Source organism: Abramis brama, assembly GCF_963993115.1.
Source record: "Abramis brama genome assembly, chromosome: 12".
Lineage (NCBI taxonomy): Eukaryota > Metazoa > Chordata > Actinopteri > Cypriniformes > Leuciscidae > Abramis > Abramis brama.
The window spans coordinates 11749162-11766378 of NC_139974.1; the positions used below are offsets into that span (position 1 = coordinate 11749162).

At 41.3% G+C, this 17217-nt stretch overlaps 1 protein-coding gene across 5 annotated transcripts in view; it reads left to right on the forward strand.

Moving 5' to 3' along the window:
- The window catches only part of fam131ba (family with sequence similarity 131 member Ba), a 32666-nt gene extending 22709 nt beyond the window's left edge, over positions 1-9957 (forward strand). For 2 of the 5 annotated variants that reach the window (XM_084131127.1, XM_084131129.1), the window contains 6 exons: positions 1877-1979; positions 3092-3310; positions 5727-5867; positions 7233-7525; positions 8783-9040; positions 9119-9957. In XM_084131127.1, coding sequence (XP_083987253.1) covers positions 1877-1979; positions 3092-3310; positions 5727-5867; positions 7233-7525; positions 8783-9040; positions 9119-9346 — 1242 coding nt within the window. In that variant the 3' untranslated portion in view covers positions 9347-9957. The remainder of the gene's footprint in view (positions 1-1876; positions 1980-3091; positions 3311-5726; positions 5868-7232; positions 7526-8782; positions 9041-9118) is intronic. The other 3 variants (XM_084131128.1, XM_084131130.1, XM_084131131.1) reach the window with 2 other exon arrangements.
- The last annotated feature ends 7260 nt before the right edge of the window (positions 9958-17217 follow it).

Genomic DNA, 17217 nt, shown 5'->3' on the forward strand with positions numbered 1-17217 from the left:
ATGCATGACGTCCACTACAGTGGACATGTGATTAATCAGAGTTTTCTCTCAATCTAAAATCAAAACTTGGAAAATTTTACTGTGATATGACTCATTAGATATTGCTTGATGCTGCAATATTTTTTTTACCTACAAGAGTCTCATAGGATAGAAGGAATGGGTGGATATTCCGGAGCAACTTGGCATGTCTGACTGACCCTTGGCCATCTTGGTTTGGAGGGGGAAAAATCGAAACACAAAGGCTTGCCACTTGGTTGCAATTTATAGGATGATGCACCAGGGTCCAATGAAGAGGCTGATGTGCAACTTTGCCATAAAAACCCGTGCAAATTCAAGAAAATGCTTTTTTAATAGCTGTCCACTGTAGTGACCACTATGCGTGAAAGGGTTAATTAAATAAATAAATAAATAATTACATAATTGTCAAATTATTTGAGTTTTTCCAACTTATTTGGGTTTACAGTGTAATGTATTTTATGTTGTAGAATAAAACATGAAAATATCTAGAGCTTGTGTTTACCATAGACCTATTTCATGCATTTACCCAACAAACAAACAAACAAAAAACCCGTTGACAATGGAAGTTCAAAAATGCTATCTTGATTCTAGGTTTTAGGCCTCATTCATGCAGCAAATTAAAAATGTTTAATTACAGATCTGTATGAGTTTTCTTTTTCTTCTATGGAACACAAAAGGAACAATTTTGCATCATGTACTTGTTTTTTACCCAAGCAATTACAGTGAATGCCAACTAGAGTCTGCCGACTTTAGTATCTTAAAGGTGCTGTGTATGACTCGCTTTGACTTACACTGTGTGGGCACTAAATTTCACGTTTACTGAAGCCATATGATAGTTTTGTATGAACTGAATACGTTGTTAACCACTGTGACCAAATCATTGTGAACTGAATAAAATGATTCATTGTAAAGACTAAAGAATGGTTTGCTCATGAACTGAACATCATTATTTTTCAAATAAAGGAGAAAAATGGCAAATGTGAAGATTCTCAGTGAGTTTGGTAATATGGTAAAGTCATGGCATGGTAAAAAAAAAAAAAAAAAAAAAAAAATCAACAATCAAAATGACTTCCCTTCCCTCTTGCAGTGACATCTCTCTCTTCTCTGATGACATGTTTTCTGGTGCGAGGGCAGGACAACCTGTCAATCACATGAGATCGACCAATAGCAAACCACAACCATCCAATCAATTCCTGATAAACAAAATCAAGTCCCACCCTACATTTTTTCTTGTTCGAGAAGCCGTTGTACTTGATATACGTCACAATAAGGTAGACAAGACTATCACATCTTCTGTTTCTTGCTGACTTTAAATTTTAGTCTGTTTCCATGCAAAGTTATTGAATAGCTTCAGAAGTTTCAGAAAAACTGTTGTATGGAGCGAGCTTATGGTTCATTTCTTGTCATTTTGAAGTTTCACAGCTTCATTGTATTAAAAATCGTGACCAATACGACATGAGGGTGAGCAAATGATGACAAAATTTTCCTTTTTTGGCGAACTAACCCTTTTATGTGCTTTTAGTTTAAGTTGCTGCCAGCAACCGTAAACAGTCCACAGTTAGGCTAATTAACTATTTTACTTGACAGAAGGATTGTTTATTATGAATTATGATGAATAAATGTAATTATTAATTGAGCCTTGGTCTTGGTGTCCTTTCTCATTGCCATTGCCAGTGTATAATGAAAGTAATAAGCCAAATGAGGCCGTGTGTTACAGTGATTTTCGTGGCTTATTGCTTTAATCGATTTTTACTCCCACTTCCCGAACTTTTGCTGCTTCTCTAATGCCTTTCTTTCTTTCTTTCTTTCTTTCTTTCTTTCTTTCTTTCTTTCTTTCTTTCTTTCTTTCTTTCACCAGCTGTCCGTGGAGGACACCACCTCCATTTTGCCACGTCTGAAGCGGAACTCCAACGCCTATGGGATTGGAGCTCTGGCTAAGTCCTCTCTGACAGGTGTGTCAGGTGTGTGTCTGTCTCGGTAGCTGGTAACCGACCCCATGTTGGCTCCAGAGGAGGAGATGGCGATTGGAGCCAACATGGCTGCCCCTGTGGGTCCCCCCCTCCCTTTCCAGTTTCACCACCTGCCTCCTCCATTAATTAGTGCATGTCAATGGCCTCTTTAGCCATTGATGAAATCCCCAGTCAGATCCAACAAGAGTTCACAAAAAAAAAAAAAAAATCCTGACGTAAGTGCACTATTCATCTTCACAAGCTTGCTGCTGGGAAACGCAGTCTTTCAGTGTGACGTCAGCTGTGTATTGTAGTGTGTTTTGTGGTTATGTGAGGTGTAGTGCTCTTTTGTGAAGTAAATTGTTGGACAGTAGTGTGTTGTGGTGTTGTTTTTTATAGATACTGCTCATTGTCACAACAGGTTTCTGGAAACGTAGGTATCTGAATATCTCTTGGTTTCATGTCCTGTATCTTTTGTATTTCTCTTGTTTTTCTTAAATGCTTGAAAATGGGGTGAAGTGCTCAAGTGATACCATTAGATTGTTTTCCCCCGGGAACAAATGGAGGTGATTTATCAGAGTATTTAAAGAGAGCCAGTCACTTCATCAGATGGGGTTTTTATCATTGTCAGCAGCCTTGAGAAAAAACACAACCATCAACGAGTTTACCCTCAGACTACCTTGTTTTTAAGCTCTCTTGCATTCAGAGGCTTATGTTTTAAACTAATGCGTCTCGTTCAGATGAGAAATTTGCATGCTAATGAGCCATTTTGTTTAAAGGAAATGTTTAGACGTTTCTCTTTTGTCTCTAATTATTCATACATGCATAAAAGCTTATGAATCTCATGTAATTCATTAGTTTTGTGAATAATGTATTTCTAAAGATGGTCAACCAATCGCATCTCTCTCACGCCTCGTGATCGATCAAATCAACAGGCTGTAGCTCATTCATAATCACTCATTCAGTTGTTATCACGCACAGTGCCTTGCACTAGTTTACTATAGGTGATTAATCAAAAGACACATATCCCATAATGCACTGCCTGGCCGTGGCCTTCATTCGCCCCTCTCTGCAGCTCCATGTATAGTCGGTGCAGATGCTGATTTGTGTTTTTCTCTCTTCAGGGGTTTCCAGATCAATGAAGGACAAAGTGACCAAGCCCACTGCTATGGCCCAGGGTCGCGTGGCCCATATGATTGAGTGGCAGAGCTGGGGTATACCATCTGCAGGGCCGGAAGGAGGAGCGGGCCGCTCCAACCTGAACCGCGAGAGGGAGAGACGGCTTGAAAATGACGCCTACAGTGACTTGAGTGACGGAGAAAAAGAGGCACGAATGGCAGCGGGTGAGAAGTTTGACTGAAGATGTTGAGATGACTGAAAAGTGCAAATTGCTCATTAAAATCACATCCAGTATCGGTCACACTTTAGAGTAGGGTACAATACTATTATTAAGCTACTCACTATTAACTATAGTTAATAACTACTGACTCAATAAACTCCTACTGCTTATTAATAGTTAGTAAGGGAGTTAAGTTTAGGTATTGTGTATTAGGCAGTGTGCGACACACCCGTCAATATTCGGTGGGGTCCCCATCTCCCGATTGTTGCGCAATACTGATCTAAATTTTCTCAATATGCAGTAGGCCTATAACATTACAATATTTCATGGATGCAAGCCAAGACAATCAGTCTATAGCCTACATGACAACACACACACGCACACACTTAACGATTTTTTATAATCCAATATGCTATAGTAGGCCTATTCGTAAAGCAACACTGACATAGGAGGTTGCATTGGCTAAAGTTGTTTGGATGCATGTTGTTTTATAATAAGGAGAGGTAAAGTTGTGTATTACAATGCACAATAGCAATCAACTGAATAAATGCCAGGTATAGCCTATCGGAGACTGGCACCCAATCAGTGCACTTGCAAATGAGAGCCTGCAGTATGACCAATCGTGGTGTGACAATATCAGCCTGCATTTTGTTCGCAGATTTAGTCACGCAAACAGCGCCAGCAGCTCGTGACAGAACACAGACCGACTGAATGACACTTATTTAATTAAGTAGAAAATCTCAAATGAAGATCGCGGAACTCCGTGTCTGTGTTTTCAGATTATCCACGCTTCTTCAGCAGTGTAGAAAGCACGCGCGCATGGTTGCAGATACTATTGAAAAGACCGGGTAGAAAACGTGCCCTTTTAACAGAAAAACTCTGACTGGGGTTATTGAAATCTGGCAACCGTAAGCATGAACGCTCGTAAAAAACGTAAAAACCATGCGCGCGCGTGCTTGTGTTGTCTGTCTCCTCCTTTATTCGACAAAAATAAGTGGTTTTGGTCAAGTTTTAATTTTTTTAAACACATTTCAGTCGTCTTTTTTTTGGTCAACGATATTGCATGTGTTGATATAGTCACAGTTATCGTTTAACGACGTGGGTGTCGTGTCTCATCGTCTTAGGGGAAAACAGGTTGTCAACGTACATTTTTCGTCATAGTTTTCGTTAACGAAATTAACACTGGTGACAATAAAATATTTTATTTTTTTATCTTTTTGACAAAATTTGAGACCCCCTTCAAATTTTGCTTTTGAGGCTTTCAGGGAGTCTCACCCTGGTATTAGGGATGTAGAATATGGTCATGCAGAATAAGGCATTAATATGGGCTTTATAAGTACTAATAAACAGTCAATATCCTAATATGCATTCTAATAAGCAACTATTTAATAGTGAGAATTGGACCCTAAACTAAAGTGTTACCCAAATATCGTACAGTGCTAGTATTCAATAGTATTCAATCTCATGCAGTTTTGCTTCTTTTTGCATTAAATTACTTCCAATTGTCTTTGTATTATTAGCACAACATCATGGGCCCTTTAAAGATGTATTTGATGTAAATAAATAGTTTTCAGGGACTAAAATCTGTGCAATATTTTATATTAAATTATAATAGCCTATTGTATATTTTACTAACAAGAACTTTCAGAAAATCAAATAATGTTTTTTTATTATTTTGGAACATGTAATATTAGAAATGTCTTTGAAAGAAGTCTCGTCTGCTCACCAAGGCTGTTTATCAGTCTTCAGTGTCACATGATCCTTCAGAAATCATTCTAATGTGTTGATTTGGTGCTAAAATAAATATTATTATTATCAATATTGAAAACAGTTGTGGAAAAATTGTGGAAACTATGATATTGTCACAGTAGCCATATATTAAATTTGATGAGTAACACTGAATGAACGATCAAGTTGAACCTTAAAAAACACCAAAGAGAACATATAATAATATCACAGAACAATACATATTAACAAAAGACCCAGAACTGAGTAAACTAAGGGCTCATATACACAGAGAGGATCATTAACGGAAACAAGGAACAGGTGAAAACTAATCAGTAACCATAGAGACCAACAGTAAACTAGAACTAAGGTAAAACAGAGACAGCACGTGAAGTAAACAGGACATGATAATGAAACTAAATAAGATATAAACGTGACAGATATATATATCTGCATGTTTTGGGATTGTGGGGGAAACCTGAGGAAACCCACGCAGACACAGGGAGAACATGCATGCTCCACACAGAAAGGACTTCTGGCTCAGCTGGGACTTGAGCCAGGGACCTTATTGCTGTGAGGCGACACAGTGAGCCACTGTGCTGCCCCACAAAACTGCTATGAATATGTAAATATTTAAAATGTTTATCCAGTCTATTTCATCTTTAAAATAAAAACCATTGTCCTACTTTTTGCAGGCATTTTGCAACAGTTTGCCATCTCTGAGGCCACACTCTTAGCCTGGACCTCTATGGATGGAGACAGTTTCTGTGTGGACTCCAACCAGGGCAGCGTGGCTCACCTCAGTGAGGTTAACCAGGAGAGCATCACTAGCAGAGGTGAGGGTCACAAACAACTGTCATTCAGAATTACCACCTTGTGCCGGAACAGAATGCAGACATTGTTTTAATAAGGCACTGTTTTCTGTTATGCTACATCAACGATTTGTCATTGTGCTTACTTTGCTTGACTACAGATGAATAGAACAATCGTTTAAGCTACGGCTCAGATATTACAAGCACACACTTCTTAAGCTCATGCTTATGCACTGGCAGTTTAAAACCTTGTGAATATTCAACCGCTCTTGCAGTAAGAACTGTTTGGATTTTTTTGACTCATAACCAAACCTCTTTGTTTCACTGATGTTAGCTCTTAGATATTTCTGCAGATTTTATTTATATTGTTTACCTAGCCTTGACTGATGTGCCATGGAGTCCGTTTGACAGGTCTAGAGCGCATTGCCACCACTTTATTTATTGTGTGGAAATGTGTCAGAGATGCCTGATAGCTGCAGGCCCAAAGGCAATGGGGGAGAATCGCGAAGCAGCGGCTTTCCTGAGGTTCAGCTGTCAGAGCTATAAGAAGCCAGGTTGCAGTGTAACACCAAACAAAAAGGATCTCTTCAGCCTGATTATGTCAAAATAATAAGGATTTAATGTAGCGGAGTATTGTAACGATGAAAAATCATGATTGTTATAGTTTTGGAAATGGTATTAGAAAAGGCTTGTTCAAATGGGGGTTCACGATATACGGAACGTGTAGAATTTTACAATATTAAGCAAACCTGCAATGATTAAATGTGTTAAATAATATAAATACATTATAAATATATATATAATATATCTATCCTGTATAATCTGGTAACACTTTATGGTAACACTTTATTTTACAGTGTCCTTGTTACATATGTTATATATACTTACCATAGTAATAACAGTAAATTATGCATAATTACATGCAACTAACCCTCGGCCAAATCCTAATCCTACCCTAACCCTATAGTAAGTACATGTAGTTGCTTAATATTACTCAGTTCTTAAATATTTAATTACACTGTAACAATGACACCTTAAAATAAAGTGTAACCCACTTTATTTTACAGTGTTTTTGTTACATGTAGTTACTATAGTAATAACTATAAATTATTCATAATTACATGCAACTAACCCTAAACCAAACCCTCATGCTAAACCTAACCCTATAGTAAGTACATGTAGAATAAAATACACTTCAAATAAAGTGTAGCCCTTTAATTTAATGTGACTTAGGTACATTGTACTTGTTCAAAAAAGTTTAGGAATCCCTGGATTAGAACATAAAAAGAAATTCTCTCAGAAAGCACTTTGGTTCCATCTGCATTTGAATTCTCCACTTCACCTTACGACCTTTCGTCTCTCTCCTTCATTTTCACCTCTGTCCTTCAGACCAGCCGTTGCATCATTCCTCTGCAGACGTGTGGCCACACACTTACGTCTCCCAAGGCCTTTACTGTCTCTCCTCCTCTGATGCGTGGGAGCCAATCAGCAACGAGCCCTCAGGCATGGCCTCTCCCGCCGCCGGCTCTTACATCATGGGGGGCGGGGCTTCGGGTGAGGGTTTTGACGGCTCTACCCACTATCTGACGCAGCAGCAGTTGACGTTGCAGCAACAGAACAACCTACAGCAGTTCCAACAGTATCAGCAGTACCAGCAGCAGCAGCTCATGCAGTACCAACAGGTCAGAAAGCACACGCTGTCATGATAACATGCTCAGAGAAACACTACAGAGTTATGTGGAGTACTGCAACTTGATCTCTTGTAGCCGGGTGTTGTCAAACGCTTTTAAATCATGGTCCTGGGGACCCACCATTCTGAACATTTTATATGTCTCCTTTATTAAACACACCTGATTCAGATCAGCTCTTTAGGAAAGTGCTCCATGTACTGAACTGAGTGTGTTAGATTAGAGAGACATACAAAATATGCAAAGCGTTGGGTCTCCAGAACCAGGATTAAAAAAACCCTGGTCTACGGGATGGAGCTGTCGGTGGTCTCGCTGTTTTGATAACAGCACTGACCATGACTGAAAAGGGTGACGGAGTGCAACTGTCATGTCTTGCATGTGATGAATCTGGAACATCTTACTGTAGGAAAACAATACACATTCAAAACACTATTCAGTTCCGGATTAGAAATACTACAGATTCACTTTATGTCATTATATGTAAATATGACAATTATCGACTATATGACTAACTCATTAAAACTTTATGGCACATATATTATAAAACAGTTGCAACAAGTTGTAAATAGTCAAATTAAACATTTGTCATTTAGCTTCTTTAGTTAGCTTGAAGTTTGCAGAATACTACCGTTCAAAAGTTTGGGGTCAGCAAGATTTCTTTTTAAAAGAAATTATTTATTCAACGAGGATGACAACCAAAGGTGACATTAAAATATTTACATTGTTACATAAATATTCTATTTTAAATAAATCCTGATCTTTTAAATTATTACAAATCCTGAAATATTAAGCATTACTGTTTTCAACATTGATAATGATAAAAAATGTTTCTTAAACATAAAATTAGCATATTAGAATAACTTCTGAAGGATCATGAGACACTGACTGAAGACTGGAATAATGGCTGCGGAAATTTGATTAAATATCTTTAAATTACTGTTTTTAATACTGTAAATAGTAAACAGCTGTAATTATATTTAAAAATATTACTGTTTTACTTTGTGTTTGATCAAATAAATGCAGCCTTGGTGAGCAAAAAAGACTTCCCAAACTCATCAGTAAATAAACTTAGAATATGTTGTTTTTATAATAAATATAAATAATAAATAAATAACCAATTTTAATCAATAGTTTTACACAAAAAAATTATTTTCATCATTTGCAACGCTCCTTGGGATCGTCAAATCGAAGTGTTTTACCAATTATCACTTCATATATTCTCAATTCTTTTTCTCATGCTTTCTCTTGAAGTCATTGGAACATCGACTGCACAGCGCCTCACACTCCTTACAAGCCACGCCCAACAGCACGATTCACAGTTTGGGCCTGCCCACTCACCCGAGACTAGCTGACCTGTGGGCGGCGGCTCAGGTGGAGCCCCATCAGGTGGAGTTGATGGGACACATGGGCTTGTCCACGGCTGATATGAGCATGGGGGAAGTGTACGGCGAGGAATCTGTCATGGAGACCGAATGCATCCCGGAGCAGCAAGAGGAGGAGGAAGTCAAGGTAAGATATTTAATTTCTACATCATTCACCACTTTATGTTAACATCATTAAAAAAAAAAAAAATCTCTCTCTCTCAAGGAGGATGACATAACACTTACCCTTGAACCCGAGCCGACATCCGTAATTTCCGTCCTGACGCAGAGAGAGGACTCCACCCCAGCTGGGGTCATGAGTCCAGGAAGAGCACCAGCACAGCCAATGGCTGAGCACATGACCTACGAGGTCACATCCTGCTTCATCCAATCGCCGGAGGAGAAGGAAGAAGAGATGGAGGATGGGGCCATGGTTATTGTGGCAACCAACTGAAATTGAGGGCCAGCTGAAAGGACGGAGCGAGGAACATAAAAAACGAAACTGTCTGTGAAATTATCAAACCAATTAAGCTATTGTATATGCCCTTTTACCCCAGATGTGTACTCGTACAAACTGTTACATCAGGAACAGATTTATTCGTTATAAACGCTGAAAGAGTGCTCTCTCGGAACTGCGGACGCATATAGAGACCAAACGTCGGGATGATGCGTTATAATATAACGTATTATGTGCTCCTGCCGTTTTATTGCGGGAGTGCTGAAGTCCAAGGCCGCTTGCGAAGGAAAACAAAGAGTGCAATACTGAGAAATCAATTCAACCAAAAGAAAGTGCATGCGTTTTTTGAGTATTTAAGTGACTGAATTAACAGTATCAACATAGTAATAATATATATATTGATTTTTGTAATAAAACTAAAAGCCAATGAAACAATATGTATTTGTATATATAACATGTATGTACTGTATGTATGTTAGTACGAATGTATGAATGTGTCTTTAAAGGTATATTCTGAAAAAAAAAAAAAAAAAAACGTTACGAATTTGCTGTTTGCGTGAAGTGTCCCCTATGTACCTCCAACACACACACACACACACTCACACTCACACACACACACACATTTTCGTTCTTAATATAACCAAGCACAATACTGCCCAAATGGAAACAGTGCTGCCCTTTTCAACATCCTAACTGTATTGTTACTAAGACTTATGCACTACTATGGACATAAACGAATGTATTGCCCATCTTCTTTAGCGACAGACCAGTTCTGTCCTAACTTTTTTTTTTTTCAGTTCTACTTCATTTTTTCATCGATGTCTGTGTTGATTTGTTTGTGTACTGCCTGGCTGAGCTGCTCAATATTGATTTGCACTGAACAACAAAAAGAAAAACTGAAGAGTCGTCATCGTCATTCCACGAAGTTCCATCAATCTTGTCTTGCAAAAAGATGAGGAAACTTTGGATACTTTTAATCTGTTGAGTCTGAGACTACAGGAAACTAAATTGGGAATCCTGAAGACAACTCATGGATCCATCCATTTCAAGTTTTGTTGAACTATTTGCTTCATGCGTATTTTCCATGTTAAGTTGTCGCTTTCGAATCCTGTAGCTGACATAATACAAAGAGATAAACTCATTACCTCAGTAAAATCATGTGGTAATGGGCTAATTGACATGTTTGGTCAGAGTATGTTTTTGTCACGACAGACCGTATGACTGTGGAAAGAAGTGAAAAGAAGGTGCTTTTCTGGTTTGTGCTTGCAGGCTTTCCACTAATTATTTAATAAGCTGTCATTTAAATACCCGCTGCAGAAAGAAGTGCCCTCGACTACTAGCATGCACATCTAAATCTTTGTCGATACTTGTATACGTTCCAAAAGAGAGAGAGAGAAAAAAAGTGTTTTGGATGTGGCAACATTAACACTAGAAACCGTTTGGTTTAGCAATGATTTATATTCTTTGAGGATTTTGAGAGTTTTGATTAATGTCGTTATGCAATACTGAGGCAACATTTATTTTTCTATACTAACGAGGCCTGCAAGTTGTCATTCTTTGTGATATTTCGAACATCGTAGGACTAGTATCTGCTGAGGGAGAGTCATTTTAAATTGCTGTATTTGGATCGAAATTCAAAACCAGACAAAATTAGAAAGAAGTGAAAAATCTCTTGTGTTCAATGAACAAAATCACATTCCTTGGAAAATACACCTTTAGCATCTTCGATGTAAGAGCTCTTTGTGAAATGTCCAAAGGATGGCAACATTAATAGCTGACAGCAATGATGTCACAAAGTCATAATTCTGTCATACTCTGTGAAATATGATGCATTTAGTGCAAAATGACAAAGAAAAGCGGTGAAATCAGAATGGGATTTCTGATTATTGAGGAATAAAAAAATAAAGCTATAGGTAGCGATCCTGCAGTTTCTTCAACTCCATTCGGTGTCATCATGTAACCTCATTCAAATCATGTGCATTTTAATGTGCTGTAAATAAAATCCTAATTGTGAAGCACTGTCTCATTTGTTAATGGATTTAGAGATTGATAAATGATCAGTAATGAGAAATAGGATAGAAATATATAAGAATATTCTCTCACTGTGACGACCCAGTGTCTTGTTCGTCCCGGACGAGCCCCCATTTTGTTACAGCCTGTGGCTCAAAAGGCCGCAACAAAGAAGGGACACAAAAGTTTGCCAAAATTAACTCAAGGTGTATTAACAAAATAGAAAATAAGACAAAACAGGTGTTAATGTAACCGTCAGTAAGGTCAGTAATGTAGAGTAAAATGCATGCATGGAATGTAATGTGCCATCCAAAAGAAAAATGCAGCCACCTAAAGGGTGGCAAATGGCTCATTTTAAAGGACACAAGAATATAGAAGTCAAGTGTGTGTGATGAAGCCATTAATGAAGCATGGTTCAACAATAAGGACTGCCCGATGGCCCTTTCATGTCTTGCGCTTGAACAGACATATTCATAAAAAATCATGTCAAAAAATGCCGGTCTCTGCGAGTATTCTAGTAAACATAGTCTGTTATATCTTAAGTAAACATAAACAGTTGAGAAAGAAAATGCATGTATAACAGTATACTGGATCCGTGCAGCTCTTAAAGTGACAACAGCTTAATAAACCTGCTGCTGTCTTTGTTTTAATGTTAATCAATCAATAAAGGACAAAGACAAAAAAAACACTCACTGCTCACTATTTTACACTTGATCATTCATTTTCTATACCTGAAAATGACTCTTAGACTTACCTGAAAAACATGAAAAGCAGTGTTTATTTTATTTGTATGTTTGTTCTATTGTATATGTGCTATTGCTCATAATTAGACTATTTGTAATTTGTTCTTATTTTATTACTGACAGTTTACTTGTCTTTAACAATATTTGAAATATATAGGCTAGTAATTTTTGGTGTCTCAACTTTATTTATAAAGGTTATGGGTCAAAAACAACGGAGACAACAACTAGGCCTATTTTATTTATGTATTACTTTTTTTTGTGGTGGGGCCACATATTTTTTTTAACCACTGGCCCTACCAGGCCAATAGAAAAATCCTTAGTGTTAAGTCCTGTGAAGGAATCGTTCAATCATCCGGAGGACGAGACATTTATTATTCCGAATCGCTGACAGTAATCTTAAGATGTATTTAAATTTGTCACTGTTTATTGAATTGTTATTTATTCCTAGAAGATACCAAGATTGAATGGTTTTAGATATATAAATGTCCTTTCTCCTAAGGTAAACTACAAATTTGAAACAACGAGACAAAAACAACATCATTAACCTTTCAAAATTACTTTATAATACATTTTATGTCAATTTCTCATCACGTCAAGAGGGAAAGAGATGAATAAATAAATTAATAAATAAGACAAAAACAAACAAGCAAAAATTGAGGGTAATAAAGTGACAGCTCACTGACTAAACAGACACAAAAATCACATTAAATTACCTGAAACATTTAATCGAAGACAGTAGATCACATGAACCAACATAGATTGTTCATAAATAGCAGAGTCCATGGTTTAAAGACATGAGAGACACCTGAGAGAGAGTTTTGAGAGAAAAGATTGATAGATGACAGCAGGACATGAAGGGTTTTTAAGAGACGATAGTGTGCACACCCTGAATTTTAATTGCTTAAAAATGTATAACTTGAAAAGGGCATGAGGAGAATATGTTTCAGGTGAAAAGTAGGTTCAGATTTTGAAAAGGATCACAATGTGCCACCTGCTGGCCACATTTTGTTTCAGATAATTTTGAAAACTACATATGTATAATGCAGTGAAAATGTTCCTTGTTTGAAATGTCTTGGATTTGTTGTAATTTTTTGCTCATTTGGTAATATAAAAAGGGTTCAGACCCTTTAATAAAGGGTGCATATGAAAATGTCCAGGTGCATGAAGACTTTAAGTGCTTTTATGAGGTCTGAAAGAATGTCACAGACTGCTGTATGTAAACCTGATTTAGCATTATCAGCATCATTTATGCCACCAAGGAAAATGTTAATGTTTCGGCTATATAAAACGTCTTAAAAAGAGGGAACGGAGACGTTCGTCGGAGGGATCCGACAGAAATGGGATCTTCGCAGATAGACCAATCTACTTCGAGAGAAACTAAACGAGCCAATGCATATTGGCATCCGATAATTGCGCCAGCAGCTTCTATCATGCAGTGCGGGTATATAATGAGCAGCAGGTGCAACGCAGATTTGGTTTTCGCTGAGCCAGGGACCCGGTCGTCTGCAGCGATGGTACAACAACATGGTGACGGGACGAACGTCTCCGTTCACACTTTCAGGGAATGTGGGTTACCATACGTAACCGAGACGTTCCCTTTTAATGTCGGTCACTCCAATGTTCGTCGGAGGGATCCGACAGAAATGGAATCCCTACCAACATGCCATGTTGTTGGCCCTTCCAGTGCCCTGCATAAGCCTCACTTCTCTCCCTTTATTAGGAGCAGAAGCTTATGCGGGAAGTCCTGGCCACTGATGTTCTGCAAGACCCACTCAGTGAGAACATTGGATAACACTGGGAAAGCGTGCCCTTCCTAGGGGAAGGAGAAACGCTGCGGAAGCCACGACCTGCCCACGGGGAGGTAACATGTGGAAAATACACATATGGACTAGCCAAGCAGGGTAGTGCATCATATGGAAGTCTCTGGGGTGGTTCCAGCCTAATCCAAGGGTACATATGGACACCCAGCCTAGCACAGGTTCCTCAATGCATACCAGTGTTAGGCCTGTCGTCAGACGCTCCGCAACATCTGACTGCCGTAGGGGTGACGGAGGAACTCAACAGGACCACCTGGGGATGGAGTCGCCACTCTCCTGGAAGCGTAAGCTGTCGTGAGAGTTCGTCGGCTGCACGATTGAGCTCGCCAGGGATGTGAATGGCACAAAGCGAGCTCAGATGCTTCTGACTCCATTGGAGGAGATGGCGGGCAAGTTGCCACATGCGATGGGAGCGCAGACCACCTTGTCGGTTGATGTACACAATGGTCACAGTGCTGTCCATACGGACCAGTACATGCTTGTCTCGAAGCGGCACCTTGAAGCGGCTGAGAGCAAGACGTACTGCTAGCAACTCGAGACAATTGATATGCCAATGCAGCTGAGTCCCCATCCATAGGCCCGAAGCTGCATGCCCGTTGTACCTGGCCCCCCAGCCGGTGGGAAAGGCATCCGTGAAGACCACAGCATGCCTGGACACTTGTTCTAGTGGAACACCTACCCGTAGAAACGAAGGGTCCGACCACGGGCTGAAGGTTTGGCGACAGTGCGGGGTAATGGAAACCCGGTACGTGCCGCTCTGCCACGCCCATCTCGGGACCCGGCCGTGAAGACAGTGTTGAAGTGACCTCATTTGAAGCAACCCAAGTGGCGTTACTGTGGCTGCGGATGTCATATGTCCCAGGAGCCTCTGAAAAAAAGTTTCAGTGGGGCCGCTGTCCTGCGTCTGAATGAATTCAAGCTGTTCAACACCAACTGGACGCGCTCCTTGGTGAGGCACGCTGTCTGGTTGACCGAGTCCAGCTCCATACCCAGATAAGAGATCCTCTGCACAGGGTAGAGTTTGCTCTTGTCCCAGTTGACCCGAAATCCCAACAGGCTGAGGTGCCCAAAGGGAAGAACTTTGTACTGATACACCCAACCCTCAAAAGCAAAGCGCAGGAAGGGCCTGTGTTGAGGTAGAATTGAGACGTGAAAGTACGGTCAATTGCCCCAATCTTGCATTCGAAAATGCGTTTCTGCAAGAGCATTTTGAATGGGAGCTTGTGCAAGGCCCGATTCAAAACTCGCAGGTTTAAGATTGGCCGTAACCCACTGCCTTTTTTGGGTACAATGAAGTAGGGGCTGTAGAACCCTGACTTCATATCGGCTAGAGGGACCGGCTCGATCGCGTCCTTCACCGGTTGGACTTCATTCTTTGCCCATAAGATAGGAGCACCAGTAGCCAGCACTGTGGTGAACCGGATGCCCCTGAACTTGGGAGGGAGCCGGGCGAACTAAATCGCATAGCCGAGTCTGATGGTGCAGATGAGCCAGCGGGATGGTCTAGGGAGCACTAGGCAGGCCGTACCAGTGGGACCAACGGAATCACAGACGAACCGCGGAGGGGCAGCGGGGTGGAGGACAGGGACCCGACCCGAGAGGCACTGAGGCGGCTCGGAGTGGGGTCTGGGTGTGCGGTGCAACACTCACCTGACTCCACGGGTGGACAGGGGATGCGTGGGAAAGCTTGACTGTGTTCTTGAACCTCATGCTGCTGTCTGCTGGCGATTGCAGAAGATGATGAGAGTGGCAAGGTTTCGTAACGGCGCACCCTGTCGACCTCACCTTCTTGTGAAGAGGGGAACGAGAGTGACGAGGCATAGCATCGTGCACTGTCATTCTCACCCTGTTGCCAAGAGGGAAATGAGAGCTGCGAGGCATAGCGTCGCAAGCTGTCATTCTGGTCCTCTTGGGGAGAGGGGAACGAGAGTGGCGAGGCATGGTGGCGCACGCTGTCGTTCCCATCCTCGTGGTACCCAGAGATTTCAGAAACTGCTCTTTATTGAAGGGGTGGGTACCGCTGGCTGAGCTGCCAAAGGCTGAAATTTTTTTTTAAATTCTGCACCCGACCCTCCTCCGGGGAAAGAGCAGCTTCATACCGGTCCGGGTTGCCCATCTCAGGGGTAATTTTTCACTGACCGCTCGGCGGCTGAGTCTAACAGCGTCTTTTCCCTGCGAGGCTCAACGGCATAGTAGAGCTGGCTGTGGCAGAGTCCCCTTTTTTTGCAGGGGAACAATGCCCTTGGCGACGAGCAGACTGAGGGGCAGCCCACGAGTGCTCTTGAGGCACAAAGGGGCAAGCTCTTGATTACCTCAGCCTGCTTCTGAACTGTGGAGAACTGCTGGGCCCAGTCCTCGACAGTGTCGCTGAAAAGGCCACCTTATGAGATGAGAGCATCGAGAAGGCACACAGCGATATCTCGCACCTCTGCAAGGTTTAGCCAGGGGGCGCTTCTGGACAGCCAGGGTGGACACTGTCTGGCCGGGGGCCAACGCTTTGACTTAATCTCAGTCAACATGCGCAGCTCAACCCCAGCTCAGAACTACCCTCCTGCATTATGAGTGTTTTGGCCTTCCATAGTTTCAGGGTGGCAATCCCATACGTAAGCTGCCAGGCATGCGAGACAGTGAACATGGCTGTCAAACTCGACGGCAAATGGTGCGCTGAACGCTCATGCCCTTACGAGAAAGGCAAGATGAACAACGCACTGACTTGGCCATGTTCTCCTGAGAGAACATGAACCACCCACGAACACAGTCTCAACATGCTTGCGATGCGCTAGAGGAGTGAGGGGCCCGAGGAGGTGGTCTTGTCAGGGAACGCTCACTGTAATCCTCAGATCACCAGTGCTATTAGCCAAAGTAGCCCTTTCTGGTGGCCACCAGAAGAGGAACTAGATCGGGGAATAGGCAAAGGGACTCCACCTCGTGTGAGGTACTCGAGTCTCGACCACGCATCTAGAGCACCGCACGACGTGCTGGGTTGCCGTGTCAACCGACAGCTCAACGGCACACGGCGCGTTGAACGCTCAAGCCCTTGCGAGAAAGGGAAGACGAACAACGTGCCGACGTGGCCATGTTCTCCTGAGGGAACATGAACCACCCACGAACACAGTGTCAGCATGCTTAAGCCCAGGCATGTGAGACAGTGATCGTGGCCATCACATGAGGACAGGGAACGACTGCATCCAGAAACACACGAGTAGAATGTCACATTCATGTAAGCTCTTTTAGGAAAATTTGCATCCCTCTCTAGTGCTGAAGCGCACAGGGGAATGTCTGCGGCCAACAGCGGGAA